The following is a 13,952-nucleotide window of genomic DNA, read 5'->3' as shown; positions in this document are numbered from 1 at the left end:
AAAAAAAAAAAAAAAAAAAAAAAAAAATCCTGAAAAGGCAGCATTATTACTCTCCTTGTTAGTTGTGGGGACTGGCTTCCATCTCCCTTCTCCTTTAAGACCATCTACTTCCATGTCTGTATTTTTTCTTCTTCATCACCTCCTCTCTCTAAGGAGACTGTTATTCTGTTTATTCTACGAGATTTATTTCTTCTGCCTTTCTCCCACCAAATTCAGAAAACAGAAGTGCTAGAGTAGGCAAAGAGACAAGAAAAGGCAGAGGAATTTCAGCATCTCCAGGTCTCCGAAAAGCATGAGGAAGACTGGAAGCTCAGTTCCAAGTTCAGCCTTGGAGTTGTGCAACATCACGTGGTCAGACGAGACAGAAATATAATGGAAGGAAAAAGAGGGTGAGCTTTCTGGAGCACAGAAAATGACTGACCCCAGTAAGGCTCCTAAGAGACTCCACAGAGAGTTATTTCATCATTTATTTGCACAGGAAAGACCTAGCAAACCCCAGAAGTATCCCACAAAAAAGAGCATCTCCCCACGTTCTGTGAGGTCAAAGTAGATGGGAAGCAGCCGGTGTCAATTCAACCACTGACAGATTTTTCTCCTTGTCAGCATTGCTCTTTATGGGTATAATTCAGTTTCTGACTGTCATTGCCACCTACTCCACGTAAGCAAGAGCTCGGTTTATATAAATTGGAACAGTAATAACTTTAAGGAAGACGAGAATTCATCTAATGGGTCTCCAAAAAGGGCTATCTTCACCTGGGTCCACCTTGTGCAGGGCAGAGCGGGGTGGCAGCCAGTGTGGTGTGATCTGGAAGGTCATCCCCCTAAAGCTGTCCCCCACTGAGCGCTGGATTCCACCCAAGGCCACTCACTCTCTCCTGATAAGCATCCAACCTTCCTTCAAAGTGACATTACCCAGAGGACTGGCTGATTGTGACCAGAGAGTAAGTGTAAATGCATTTATTAAAACACATTTATTTCTCACTGGAGACAGGACTGCCTGCCATTTAAGAATATCAGAAGGCAGGTGTTTAACACATCAGTTGTTTAGCACATTACGTTTCTTTTCAGACTTTTTTTTATATCTAAGACCACACACACTCCACTCCCCACTCCCACTGCCCTGAGGTCAGAAGGGGAGGAGGGGCCTTGTGGCTCACGGACAGACAATGAAACCTGTGGTCCTCAGTGGAGGAGGGGAAGGTGGGCCTTATGGAAGGTGTGTGAACTTCAAAACCTCCTTTGAAAGGTCCTGTACTTCATGTCTGTTGGCATCACCACCACCACCACCACCTTCTAGGGTCTCCTCTTTCCTTTATGGAAGAAGCCTGGGATGATGTTGCCTGGATTCCCTTCCCTGTATGACTGTAGGTCAGTATGACAATGAGAACATTTCTGTGAAATTTAGAGAGTGGAAAATTAAAATGACCAGTATTCTCCAAGGCACTTACCTTAATTACGGTCCAACCCAGTGTAGAATTCCTTCTCAGAGAGACCTTTGGATAAATATAAATATCCCTTACCTTAATAATATTTAAATTCAAGCTCCCTGAAGCCTAGAAGGATATTCTCTAACATAACCAGAGTACATAAAAATAAAATACCAGCCAGGAATGGTGACTCACGCCTATAATCCCAGCACTTCAGGAGGCAGAAGCGGGCGGATCACCTGAGGTTGGGAGTTGGAGACCAGCCTGAATAACATGGAGAAATCCCATCTCTACTACACATACAAAATTAGCTGGGCATAGTGGCACACGCCTGTAATCCCAGCTACTTGGGAGGCTGAGGCAGGAGAATCACTTGACCTGGGAGGTGGATGTTGCAGTGAGCTGAGATCGCGCCATGGCACTCCAGCCTGGGCAACAAGAGTGAAACTCCATCTCAAAAAAATAAAATAAAATAAAATATCACTACATTTAAAAGGCAAAAGATGTATACAATTTGAAGAGAAACCAGAGTATACAATATCATTACATTTAAACAATTACTAGAAAGTCAGATGTTGCACTTTTATTATTTTATTTTATTTTATTTTTTGAGACAGGGTCTCACTCTGTCATCCAGGCTGGAGTGCAATGGCCCAATCATGGCTCGATGCAGCCTCAACTTCCCAGGCTCAGGTGATCCTCCCACCTCAGTGTAGGTGTAGTGTAGGTCTAGGTATAATCCTAGTCCTGTAGCTAGGACCACAGGTGCCCGCCACAATATCCGGCTAGTTTTTGTATTTTTTCGTAGAGATGAGGTTTTACCATGTTGCCCAGGCTGGTCTCAAACTCCTGGGCTCAAAACATCCGCCTGCCCTGACCTCCCAAAGTGCTAGGATTGCAGGTGTGAGCCACTGTGCCTGGTCAGATAATTGCACTTTTAAACCCAGAAGTGCAAGTGGAAATTTTTCTGTAAATGTATATAATGTTCAGATTATCTGGGTACTGTTAGAACCATTTAATAAAAGATACTAATTTTTACCATTTTAACATATTTAACATTATATATATGTATAATGTGTTATGTATACTTATATATCAATATGCTGGTTCCATTTCTCTGGAGAACTCTGGCTAATAGAATAACCAATTATAATATCAAATATGACTGGTTCCATTTTGCTCTGGAGAACTCCTGGCTGATAGAATAACCAATCTTACGGTATATACTTTGAAAATATTAATTCATCCAGTATATGTTCATTGAGCACCTACAAAGTACTAGGAATATAGCAGGCACTAAGTTGGATAAAGTCCCTTCTGCTCTAGCTCTATTTTAGAGAGAAGCAGCAAACAAAAAATCATTAAGCATATAATAGGCGGTGACAAAGCAAGGTACGAAAATAGACAGTGACCCAAGGAGGCCCATTTTGGGAGGTCCTCTTTGATACAAGGTGGCATTTGAGCACTCCGCGTGCAGTGAGGCGGCAAGGCTGCAGGTGCCTGGAGTAAGAGCGTTCTAACAGGTGGAATAGGAAGACCCAAGGCCTGAAGACGGAGTGCACTTGACTGGCCTGGGGATTGTCATTGCACACACAACCGCAGGTAATAATATTTTGGTCCTACGGAAAGTACCTTGAGCTACAGTCCAGAGAAAGGTCCTGTCACTACATAGCAGTCATTTTTCTCTTCCGGTTTTTAATTCCTTAAGGAAAAGATGAAGAATCAGGACCAGGTAGGTGTTTCCTATCCAAAATACCCAGAAGGCATTCCTCCCACAGCCGTCCTGCCTTCCGCATCCTCCTCCCAGTGGTTTCTAATGTACAAATACAGGTTCTAAGAACATTTTAATAAAGGAGTCTGTGTAACTTTAACTCAGTGTTTCCAGCTTTATTTGGTCTCAGACCCTATTTCTACTATTAACAAAACTGGAGTCACTGAAAACACGTTTAGAAAGAGTGAGCTCAAAGAGCAAATTTATCTCTAATGTTCTCTGAATAATGGAAAATAAAATTGTACACCTCAACAGCCTCAGCTCTCCAGCTAATGAATATATATGATGTTATATATATTCCCCTTTGCCCCAAAATTCATGTCCTTCCCACATGCAAATTCAAATTAGGTGCACCAGAATCTGTGTCGGCTTCCTAGGGTGGCTTTAACGAAGTACCATAAATACTGGTTGGATTAAAACAACATAAGTTTATTGTCTCACAGTTTTGGAGGCTAGAATGATGTTAAAATAAAAAGGCTGGACGTGGTGGCTCACGCTTGTAACCCCAGCACTTAGGGAGGTTGAGGCAGGCGGATCACCTGAGGTCAGAAGATCGAGACCAGCCTGGCCAACATGGTGAAACCCCATCTCTACCAAAAATATGAAATTAGCCAAGAGTGGTGGTGCATTCCTGTAATCCCTGCTACTCGGGAGGCTGAGGCAAGAGAATCTCTTGAACCCAGGAGACAGAGGTTGCAGTGAGCCGAGATCGTGCCATTGCACTCCAGCCTGGGCAAAAAGAGCGAAACTGCATCTCAAAAAAATAAGTAAATAAAATAAAAAGACAGGAGAGAGAAAGAGCAAACTTTTAACTTGTTTTAGCAGCAGAACCTTTTCTGCCTAGATGAAACATCCGTAAACAAAATTAAAAACCTCGGTCTGGATTCAGCCTGAAGTCAATCCGCTCTCCATCGCAGTAGCTGTAATCACACTGCCCTCTAGTGTAACCCTCAGGGGAATTACAGCTAAAATGACTACAGAAATCTCTTTCAAACTTTCAGCCTGAGAGCTGGCCAAGACGGCTGTGAGCTACACAGTGGTTCTCAAGGTGAGGTCCACAACCAGCAGCAGCAGCAGCAGCGGCGACACCTGGGAATTTGTTAGAAATAAAAAATTTTGGTTTCACACCCTCCTAACAAGTCCCACTGAGTCAATAACTGGGGATGGGCTTAGCCAAGCAGTCCTTAATCCCTCCAAATGAGAAACAAAATTATGGCTCTGCCCAGCACCCACAGGTAATTTTTTTTTCTTTTTTCTTTTTTCTTTTTTTCAGACGGAGTCTCACTCTGTCTCCCAGGCTGGAGTGCAGTGGCACAATCTCAGCTCACTACAACCTCCGCCTCCCAGGTTCAAGTGATTCTCCTGCCTCAGCCTCCTGAGTAGCTGGGACTACAGGCGTGCGCCACTATGCCTGGCTAATTTTTGTATTTTTTAGTAGAGATAGGGTTTCACTGTGTTGGCCAGGCTGGTCTCGAAGTCCTGACCTTGTGATCCGCCTGCCTCGGCCTCCCAGAGTGCTGGGATTATAGGCGTGAGCCACTGCGCCCGGCCAGGGGTAGTAATTTTTTGTACCATGTTGTATTCAATTAAAAACAAAAAAGCAGACTCAGGGCAGCCTATTGAAAACCAAAAAGTTCATAAAGGGAAGAGTTTCTATGCTTAGCATTTGTTCAGCAGTTTTCACTTGATGCTGTGCTTTCAGATTCAATAGGAGTTACATCCACCCCAACAATAAATCCCACTAGACCCAATTTCATTGTAGCACTGCCAGGAATAACAACAGGTTCTAGAATAGACTGAGTCATCTTTTCTTTGAAAATTTCTGCGGATGGAGGTAATGCTAGTTATGAAAAACACGTTTTGTACTGAGAAGTCGAGGTGAAAATTCTGTAAAACTAACCTGTGTCGAACATATATATAGGTTGGTATTTCCAGCTCAAGTGTTCGCTCTGGCCAGCCGTGCAGCAATTATGCTCTGTTCATGACCGGGCAGGCTGAATAAAAGTGTGGATCAGTGCAATTTCCCCACAACTGCAAAAAAAAAAAAAAAAAAAAGTAACTTTCTTCCTTCTTCCAATCATCCTTCTTCCTTCTCCAAATGCTGCCTGAGCACTTAGGGTAGATGAAGCCTGTGTTAGCTGAAAGCATGGATCCCACCCAAGGTTCCCTTGGAGCATCAGCCTCCCGCGCAAGAGACATCTTCATTTCTATCATGTTACACTTGCTCCCAAATATGATAACTTGATAAAGAAGAGAGACCTTTAAAAAAGACAGCAATGGTTACAAACATTTGAATCTCAGAGGGGAAAATCCATGTAAAATAAATTACAAATCGAGTAATGACTAAACTATTTAAAAATGTATACATTTGTATATGAAAATTGCCATTTTCTTAAAAAGGCAGGTCATCTAAAAGGGTTAAGCACCCCTTTATCATGTCAGCATTTCATATAGTATCTAGTTTTAAAAAATAACACTGTAGGTCAGGCGTGGTAGCTCATGCCTGTAATCCCAGCACTTTGGGAGGTCAAGATAGGAGGTCAGGAGTTCAAGACCAGCCTGGTCAACATGGTGAAACCCCGCCTCTACTAAAAATACAAAAATTAGCCAGGCGTGGTGGCATACACCTGTAATCAACACCTCTTTTTTTTTTTTTTGGAGATAGGATCTCGCTCTGTTGCCCAAGCTGGAGTACCATGGTACTATCATGGCTCACTGCAGCCTCAATCTCTCAGACTTAAGCAATCCTTCGGTCTGTCTTAGCCTCCTGAGTAGCTGAAACTATAGGCGTGTGCCACCACGCCTGGCTAATTTTCTATTTTTTGTAGAGACAGGGTCTCACTATGTTACCCAGGCTGGTCTCAAACTCCTGGGCCCAAGCAATCCCCCCACCTTGGCCTCCCAAAGTGCTAGAATTATATTCATGAGCCACTGCACCCTGTCAAAAATATAAACACTTTATGGTGGAAAACAGCCTTGCCTAATCTTTCAGTTGTGCAAAAACAATACTCCAGGACTTCAATGCATATTATCATTAACCTAAAATGAAGCCATCCCCACTAAAGAGTGTAAGCCTGGCTGGGTGCGGTGGCCCACGCCTATAATCCCAGCAATTTGGGAGGCCGAGGTGGGCAGATAGCCTGAGGTCAAGAGTTCAAGACCAGCCTGGCAACATGGTGAAATCCCACCTTTACTGAAAATACAAAAATTAGCTGGGCATGGTGGCCAGCACCTGTAGTCCCAGCTACTCAGGAGGCTGAGGCAGGAGAATCGCTTGAACTCGCAAGGCAGAGGTTTCAGTGAGCCAAGATCGCACCATTGCACTCCAGCCTGGGCAACAGAACAAGACTCCATCTCAAATAAATAAATAGATAGATAGATAGATAAATAAATAGTGTAAGTCTTAGAGGATAAAATGAAATTTTGTGGTGAGGGTGGCGCAGGAGAAAAGTTACTGACAACCATGTGAAAAATCCTTGCAAGATTTTCCCCTCTTTATTTATAAATATTAAGGCTGTTTTTAACTTTTACTGCAGTCACAGGAATAAAAGTCCTAAGAAGCCTCTAAGCCAGTGCTTCTCAAAGTGTTGTCTCTGAACCAGCATATCAGCATCATCTGGAAATTTGCTGGAAACGTAAATACTCAGACCTCGCCCCAGACTTATTGAACCTGAATGTCTGTTTGTGGTGGTGGTGGTGGTGGTGGCGGTGGTGTTTGAGACGGAGTTTCGCTTTTGTTGCCCAGGCTGCAGTGCAATGGCACGATCATAGCTCACTGCAGCCTGGAACTCCTGGACTCAAGCAATCCTCCTGCCTCAGCCTCCCAAGCTGCTAAGACTACAGGTGCCAGGCTAATATTTACTTTTTTATTTTTTTGGAAAGAGAGGGTGCCACTGTGTTGCCCAGGCTGGTCTGGAACTCCCAGACTCAAGCAATCCTCCCACCTCGGCCTTTCAAAGTGCTGGGATTACAGGCACGAGCAATTGCACCCAACAATTTTATCTTATTTTGCCTCTCTTTCCTAGCCACCATCTACATTCACCCACCTCACACCAAGTAGATTTTGCCTTCTAAACCAATCCACCTTTTTTCTTCACAATAAACACCAGTACATCCCATTAGGTACAAACTGGTTTAGCTGGAAGCTATGACTGGGCTGGATTCAAACACCAGAGATTGTCACAAAAAGCATATCTGGCATACAGCTTTTCCCATGTTGGTGACTATACCCAAAAGCCAAAAACAGCAAGAATAAAGTTCTACCAAACTTCAAGAGTGCTTGGGTAAAAGTCTACCTGGGAACCCAAAGCGTAAGGACACAGATTAGGTCATAGCAAAGGGCATTCTCAGGCTCAGTAAATCTATGGGTTTATTTCGGTTGTCTAGAAATTCAGAGGACAGGGATTTGAGAAGGTCTACCCCAACCACCTTTATGTCATCCTCCACCCACTGTACGTTCCCCTTATAGAAAATGAAATAATCACTTACTACAGATGGGCTCAGATAATTGGCCAATGCCACCAGTTCCAAGAGAAACCGGGGCCAAAACTGACTTGAACAAGAGAGCTACTAAGTAGTTTCTTATGATTCCTCCAGGGCAGCCCAAAAAAGTAAAGCGAAGAAAACGGGAAGAGTAGAAAATAAACTCACACATACCTCTTTCTCTGACATTCAGTCTCAAACTGGTCACTTGTTCCATATTTTCCTGATCACCGAGATGGTATCGCAATGGGCTCCTCATTTTTGTACTGATGGGTATGAAAGCGAAAGAAGGCGGTCAGGTTCTTCCAGTACTGAAACATCCTTTTTGACCTTTTGGTTCTGACTGTGAAGAAGAATAAACTATTTTGTTACATGCTAGTAAGCAACAGTGTCTGAGCAGCCCTAGCTTGTTCTGGAAATCCTGTCAAGTGTAAAAAGATTAATTTATCCATTATGGCCTCTTTTCCTAGCCTCCATAGCTTATTGCAGATCAAATTACATTTATAAAGTTTAAAAGGTAGATAACTAAGATAATAGCTGCTGTGGTTTTTACACCGGGAAGTATAAATTCACACCTTATGAATATCTGTCATTCAATTTTTTCCGCTGAATTTCAGTTTCCCATTGCTTTCCAATGTATTGTTAGAAATTAATGTAAACCATGAAACTAGATCCACTTTGGCAAAGGCCAAGCAGTGCATCCTGGGGTTGATACATGTCATCTTGATAATGGTAAGAGTCAGAGGCCCAGGGTATATATCACATCCTGATTTTTTTTAGTCTCTGTACTCTCCCCACTTAATCTTGCAGATGACAGATGAGATCTTCCCCATTTGGACGTACTGCTACCTGGTGCTGCTGCTGCTGCTTGTGTTTGTCCTCACTGATTATGTCTGCTATAAGCCGTTCATCATCTTGCAAGGTATCAGTTTCATCATTACCTGGCTGCTGCTCTCATTTAGCCAAGGAGTGAAGACTATGCAGGTTGTAGAGTTCCTCTACGGGATGGTGACCGCCACCGAGATGGCCTACTATGCCTACATATACAGCGTGGTCAGCCCCGAGCACTACCAGAGAGTGAGCGGCTACTGCAGGAGCATCACCCTGGCCGCCTACACAGCAGGGTCCGTGCTGGCCCAACTCTTGGTATCCCTGGCGAACCTGCTGTACTTTTACCTCAACGTCATATCCTTGGCCTCTGTCTCCGTGGCCTTCCTTTTTTTCAACCAATGCCCAAGAAGAGCATGTTTTTTTCATGCAAAACGCAAAACAGAAACTCCTCAGAAGGCACCGGGAGAGGATGCCATCTTAGAGGGATCTCACAAGGATTACAAAGCAGTTCACGGAATTATCCACTGTTTCCGGGGACCTGGATGCCAGCAGTGGGGCACCCCAAAGCCAAGCAATGTGGCTTTGAGAGATTTCGTGCAGTGATCCGGGGATTTGCAGGAGTGCTACGCCTCAAAGCGTCTTTTTTAATGGCCCCTGTGGTGGGGTTTTTCCACAGCAGGTTTTAACCAGATGTTAAACTATGTTCAAATGCTGTGGAATTACAAGGCACCATCTCAAAGTTTCACAATACATGTATTAGTCAATTTTCATGCTGCTGATAAAGACATACCCAAGACTGGGTAATTTATAAAGGAAAGAGGTTTAACGGACTCACAGTTCAGCATGGCTGGGGAGGCCTCACAATCATGGCGGAAGGCAAAGGAGGAGCAAAGTCACTGCTTTCCTGGCAAGAGAGAATAAGAGCCAAGCAAAAGGGGAAACCCCTTATAAAACTGTCAGATCTCGTGAGAGTTATTTACTACCATGAGAACAGTATGGGGAAACTGCCCCGTGATTCAATTATCTCCGACCAGGCCACTCCCACAACACGTGGGAATTATGGGAGCTGCAATTTAAGAAGAGATTTGGATGGGCATACAGTCAAACCCTATAAATATATAATGGAGCAGTAGAAGCCCTTGAAACCTTTGGGTCTAGGTATATAAGACTTTATCTAATTAATGTGCAGAAAATGTGCTGCTCCATGTTTTTAAGATACTCCACGATAAAAAAAAAAAAATTAGGCCTGTTTGGAAGTAACTCCAATCAATGCATTTCAGTGCAATAGAGCCCTGAAAAAAGTAAGATAGTAAGAACTGATATTACAAGACCTAAGCTATGTCAACTATACAACATATATTTAACTGACATTTTTGCTGTTTATAAAGAAGCTAGTGAGTATATTTAAAACACACACACACACACACACTGGGCTCAATCTTTATTTATTTATTTATTTATTTATTTATTTATTTATTTATTTATTTTGAGAAGGAGTCTCGCTCTGTCGCCCAGGAGGGAGTGCAGTGGCACCATCTCAGCTCACTGCAACCTCTGCCTCCCGGGTTCACACAATTCTCCTGCCTCAGACTCCTAAGTAGCTGGGATTACAGGTGCACATTACCACGCGTGGCTAATTTTTTGTATTTTTAGTAGAGACGGGGTTTCACTATGTTGGCCAGACTGGTCTCGAACTCCTGACCTCGTGATCCACCCACCTCAGCCTCCCAAAGTGCTGGGATTACAGGCGTGAGACACCATGCCCGGCCCCTGGGCTCAATTTTTTATCTATGTTCTATCATTTGCCAAGTAGGCAAATCAATGAAAATGCTAGCAGTCTGTTTTCTCTTCTCTTTTTGAAAGCCAGAACAATATCTACTAGTTTATTTCACAGGATTGCTTTTTTTTTTTGGGACGGGGTCTCGCTCTGTCACCAGGCTGGAGTGTGCAGTGGCTCACTGCAGCCTCCAACTCCCTGGTTCAAGCGATTCTCCTGCCTCAGCCTCCTGGGTAACTGTACAAGATTGCTTTAAAGATCAAAAGATATCATGCATTGGGAAGTATTTGTGTACTGTAGTGTCTATCTTAGGTAAAAATTAGTTGTTTTTATTTAATTTTCCTGAATGTAAAATAAATAATACAACTTTCAAATTTGTATTCTTCAATAATCCTGTTGTAGTGATTTCAACACCAACTACCAAATGGTTTGAAAAAGAAGAGTTTTGTCACAAATTTAAAAGAGGCAACCTATGTAATAAAACTTTGAAAAAGATATACGTGGAAGATAAAGTTACACTAATCCCTAAAAACAGGAGCTACAAACTGATGTCCTACTGGTCAAATATGGTTGGACCATGCAGAGTTAGACGGTTTAAGGTTAAACTATCAAAACTCTTTTCAGGCAGGCATGGTGGCTCATGCCTATAATCCCAGAGTTCTGGGAGGCTAAGGTGGGGAGGCCAGGAGACCAGCCCAGCCAACATAGTGAGACCCTGTCTCAATAAATTTTCTTTTTTTTTTTTAGTTAGCTGGGCATGGTGGTGTGTGCATGTAGTCCTAGCAAATGGGGAAGCTGAAGGTAGGAGGGTCACTTGGGCCCAGGAGTTCTAGGCTTCAGCGAGCTATGATTGTGCCACTGCTCTCCAGCCTAGGTGACAGAGTGAGACTGTCTCATAAAACAAACAGGCTGGGCAAGGTGGTTCATGCCTGTAATCCTAGCACTTTGGGAAGCCAAGGTGGGTGGAGCACGAGGTCAGGAGTTCAAGACTAGCCTGGCCAACATGGTGAAACCCCATCTCTACTAAAAATGCAAAAATTAGCCAGGCATGCTGGCATGCACCTGTAATCTCAGCTACTCAGGAGGCACAAGAATTGCTTGAACTTGGGAGGCGGAGGTTGCAGTGAGCCGAGATCTCGCCACTGCACTCCAGCCTGGGCAACAGAGCAAGACTCTGTCTTGGAAAAAAAAAAATAGAAAAAAAGCCTTTTTTCTTTCTGGAGTCTTTCAATAACTCTAGTCTTTAAAATGTGGTTTGAAAGGCCAGGTGTGGTGGCTCATGCCTTTAATCCTAACACTTTGGGAGGCCGAGGCAGGTGGACCAGCCTGGACAATATGATGAAACCCCATCTCTACAAAAAATGCAAAAAAATTAGCTGGGTGTGGTGGTGTTTGCCTGTAGTCCCAGCTACTCGGGAGAATGAGGCAAGAGAATCACTTGAGCCCAGGAGGTCAAGGCTGCAGAGAGCCGCGATTGCACCACTGCACTTCATCCTGGATGACAAAGTGAGACCCTGTCTCAAAAAATAATAATAAAAAAAAAAATGTGGTTTGCAGACCACATTACCATGAGGTGGGCACACTCAGGTAATGGTCTGCAGACCTGATATGCATAAACTGACCTAAGCCATCGGTGACCGCAGCTCATAGTTTTACCTTTTTAAGGGATTGTAGGAAAAAAAAAAATGTAACGAGTTGTAAAAAAGGATATGTGGCTCATAAGCTGTAAATATTCACTATCTGGCCCTTTAGAAATTGTGGATCTTAAACTCAATATAGTGGGTTGCTGACCAGCATTTTTAAAACAGAGTAGACTAGTCTAATATAGAATAGGGAGCATATCAGCTCGTAAGGATACATTTTGTTTTGCAAGAATTCTGTTCACACACATATATATGCACTAATTAATATATAAAATATGTTTTCCTCAGGCTATGGTTAAAGAAGTTTGATAGCTTCTGCTCTTGGAGCTATCTTATACATATCAGAGTTCCCAGCAAGATAAATAACATATTTGCATATTTCCTTAACTGTACATACCGGGATTTGCCAAAGCTTGTTGCCCTCTGATTTAAGACTGTTCTCTACACCCAGCTTCCTCATTCTCTACCATATCCAGATATTTATTTGCTCAAACAACAATTAACCCCAGAATGAATTCTTTTTGTTTGTTTGTTTGTTTTTTGTTTTTTGAGACAGAGTCTTGCTCTGTCGCCCAAGCTGGAGTGCAGTGGCGTGATCTTGGCTCACTGCAACCTCCACCTCCCGGGTTCAAGCCATTCTCCTGCCTCAGCCTCCTGAGTAGCTAGGACTACAGGTGCCTGCCACCACGCCTGGCTAATTTTTTGTTTTGTTTTGTTTTGTTTTGTTTTTAGTAGAGACGGGGTTTCACCGTGTTAACCAGGATGGTCTCAATCTCCTGACCTCGTCATCCACCCACCTCAGCCTCTCAAAGTGCTGGGATTACAGGCGTGAGCCACCGCACGCCCGGCCCAGAATGAATTCTTATAACTGCTCATTCTATCTTCTTTCCACAACCAAGTTATTGTATTATCCTGTATAATTTTCTGTTTGGCCTTGTATGCATATTATGTTTTTATTCCATTGTCCTTAATAAAAACCTCAGACACAGCACCCCTTAACAAGTAGTAATCCTCAATTATGGTGATAATGACAGCAGGAAACAAGTGCCCTATGAGAAAGGCAAGGTGGGGGGTGGTGGATGAGGCTGGCCCTCCCAGTGGGTGTGTGTGCCTGAGCATCATTGCTGTCCCTTGAGTTGGCTGGTGTCTCCTTCCTCCTTATCTAAAGATGAATTTCTGATACTGTGTGTTGTCTGACAGGAAAAAGGCAGGAAGACTGAGCAACAAAGAGAAATCTTGGGCTGGTCTCTGGGGGATTGAGGATTTTCAGCTTCCACTACTGGGTTCACCCTTCAAGCCCCCTCCTGGGCCTTCTGCTTGGGCAAAACCTTCCTCCTGGCTCAGAAGCTACAGTAGTTTGGAGAGTTTTAGATAATTGTCCAGGCACTCCTCGTCTCTCACAGAATATACTTTGTGAGGTTTAAAACACTCTTCCAAAGAGAATGTGGTGCAAGGAGGGAGAGGTGGGCTGACACCAACATTAATACTCCCGGGGACAAAGGGCAGGCCCCAGAGCCATCTTTGAAGTCAGCCCAACAATCTGCATGTACTTTCCTGACAAAACAAAGTTTTCACATCAAATGAGACTTTGAAGCTATTTATTCTAAAGCTAAGTTGTTCCACACCCACCTGTTTATTGAACAAAGCGGGGCCCATTGTTGAGCTCACATTCTTCTCACTTCCCTCCCTGAAAATTCCTAACGTTTGATTGGTGAGGTCAGGGCTCCGATTGGTGTTTCATCCTCTGCACTGCTGGCCTCTTGGGCTGGGCAATTCTTTGTCGAGGGGGACTGTTCTGAGCTCTGTAGGATGTTCAGCAACGTCGTATGCCTCTAAGCCACTAGTTGCCAGGATGCACCCCGTTGTGATAACCAAAAATGTCTTCAAATATTGCCACCTGTCCACTAGAAGGCAAAAATACCCCTGGTTGACAACCACTAGATAAGATTTGGATTAGGGTCAGAGCTTTTCTTTGGGGGGGAAGGGGGGAGGGATTGGGGGGGACGGAATCTCGCTTTGTC

General features: G+C 43.6%; 1 protein-coding gene across 1 annotated transcript in view; it reads left to right on the top strand.

Annotated features, from left to right (window-relative positions):
• SLC19A3 (solute carrier family 19 member 3) overlaps positions 1 to 13,306 on the top strand; it is a 14,977-nt gene extending 1,671 nt beyond the window's left edge. Inside the window, 5 exon segments of the mRNA XM_017886960.1 lie at positions 604 to 658; positions 773 to 941; positions 8,491 to 9,257; positions 9,625 to 9,669; positions 13,132 to 13,306. Of these exon segments, the coding sequence (XP_017742449.1) occupies positions 604 to 658; positions 773 to 941; positions 8,491 to 9,257; positions 9,625 to 9,669; positions 13,132 to 13,306 (1,211 nt within the window).
• The last annotated feature ends 646 nt before the right edge of the window (positions 13,307 to 13,952 follow it).

Source organism: Rhinopithecus bieti, unplaced genomic scaffold (genome assembly GCF_001698545.2).
Source record: "Rhinopithecus bieti isolate Rb0 unplaced genomic scaffold, ASM169854v2 scaffold_15336, whole genome shotgun sequence".
In the NCBI taxonomy this organism is placed as follows: domain Eukaryota; kingdom Metazoa; phylum Chordata; class Mammalia; order Primates; family Cercopithecidae; genus Rhinopithecus; species Rhinopithecus bieti.
This window is presented reverse-complemented; position numbering and strand designations above follow the sequence as displayed.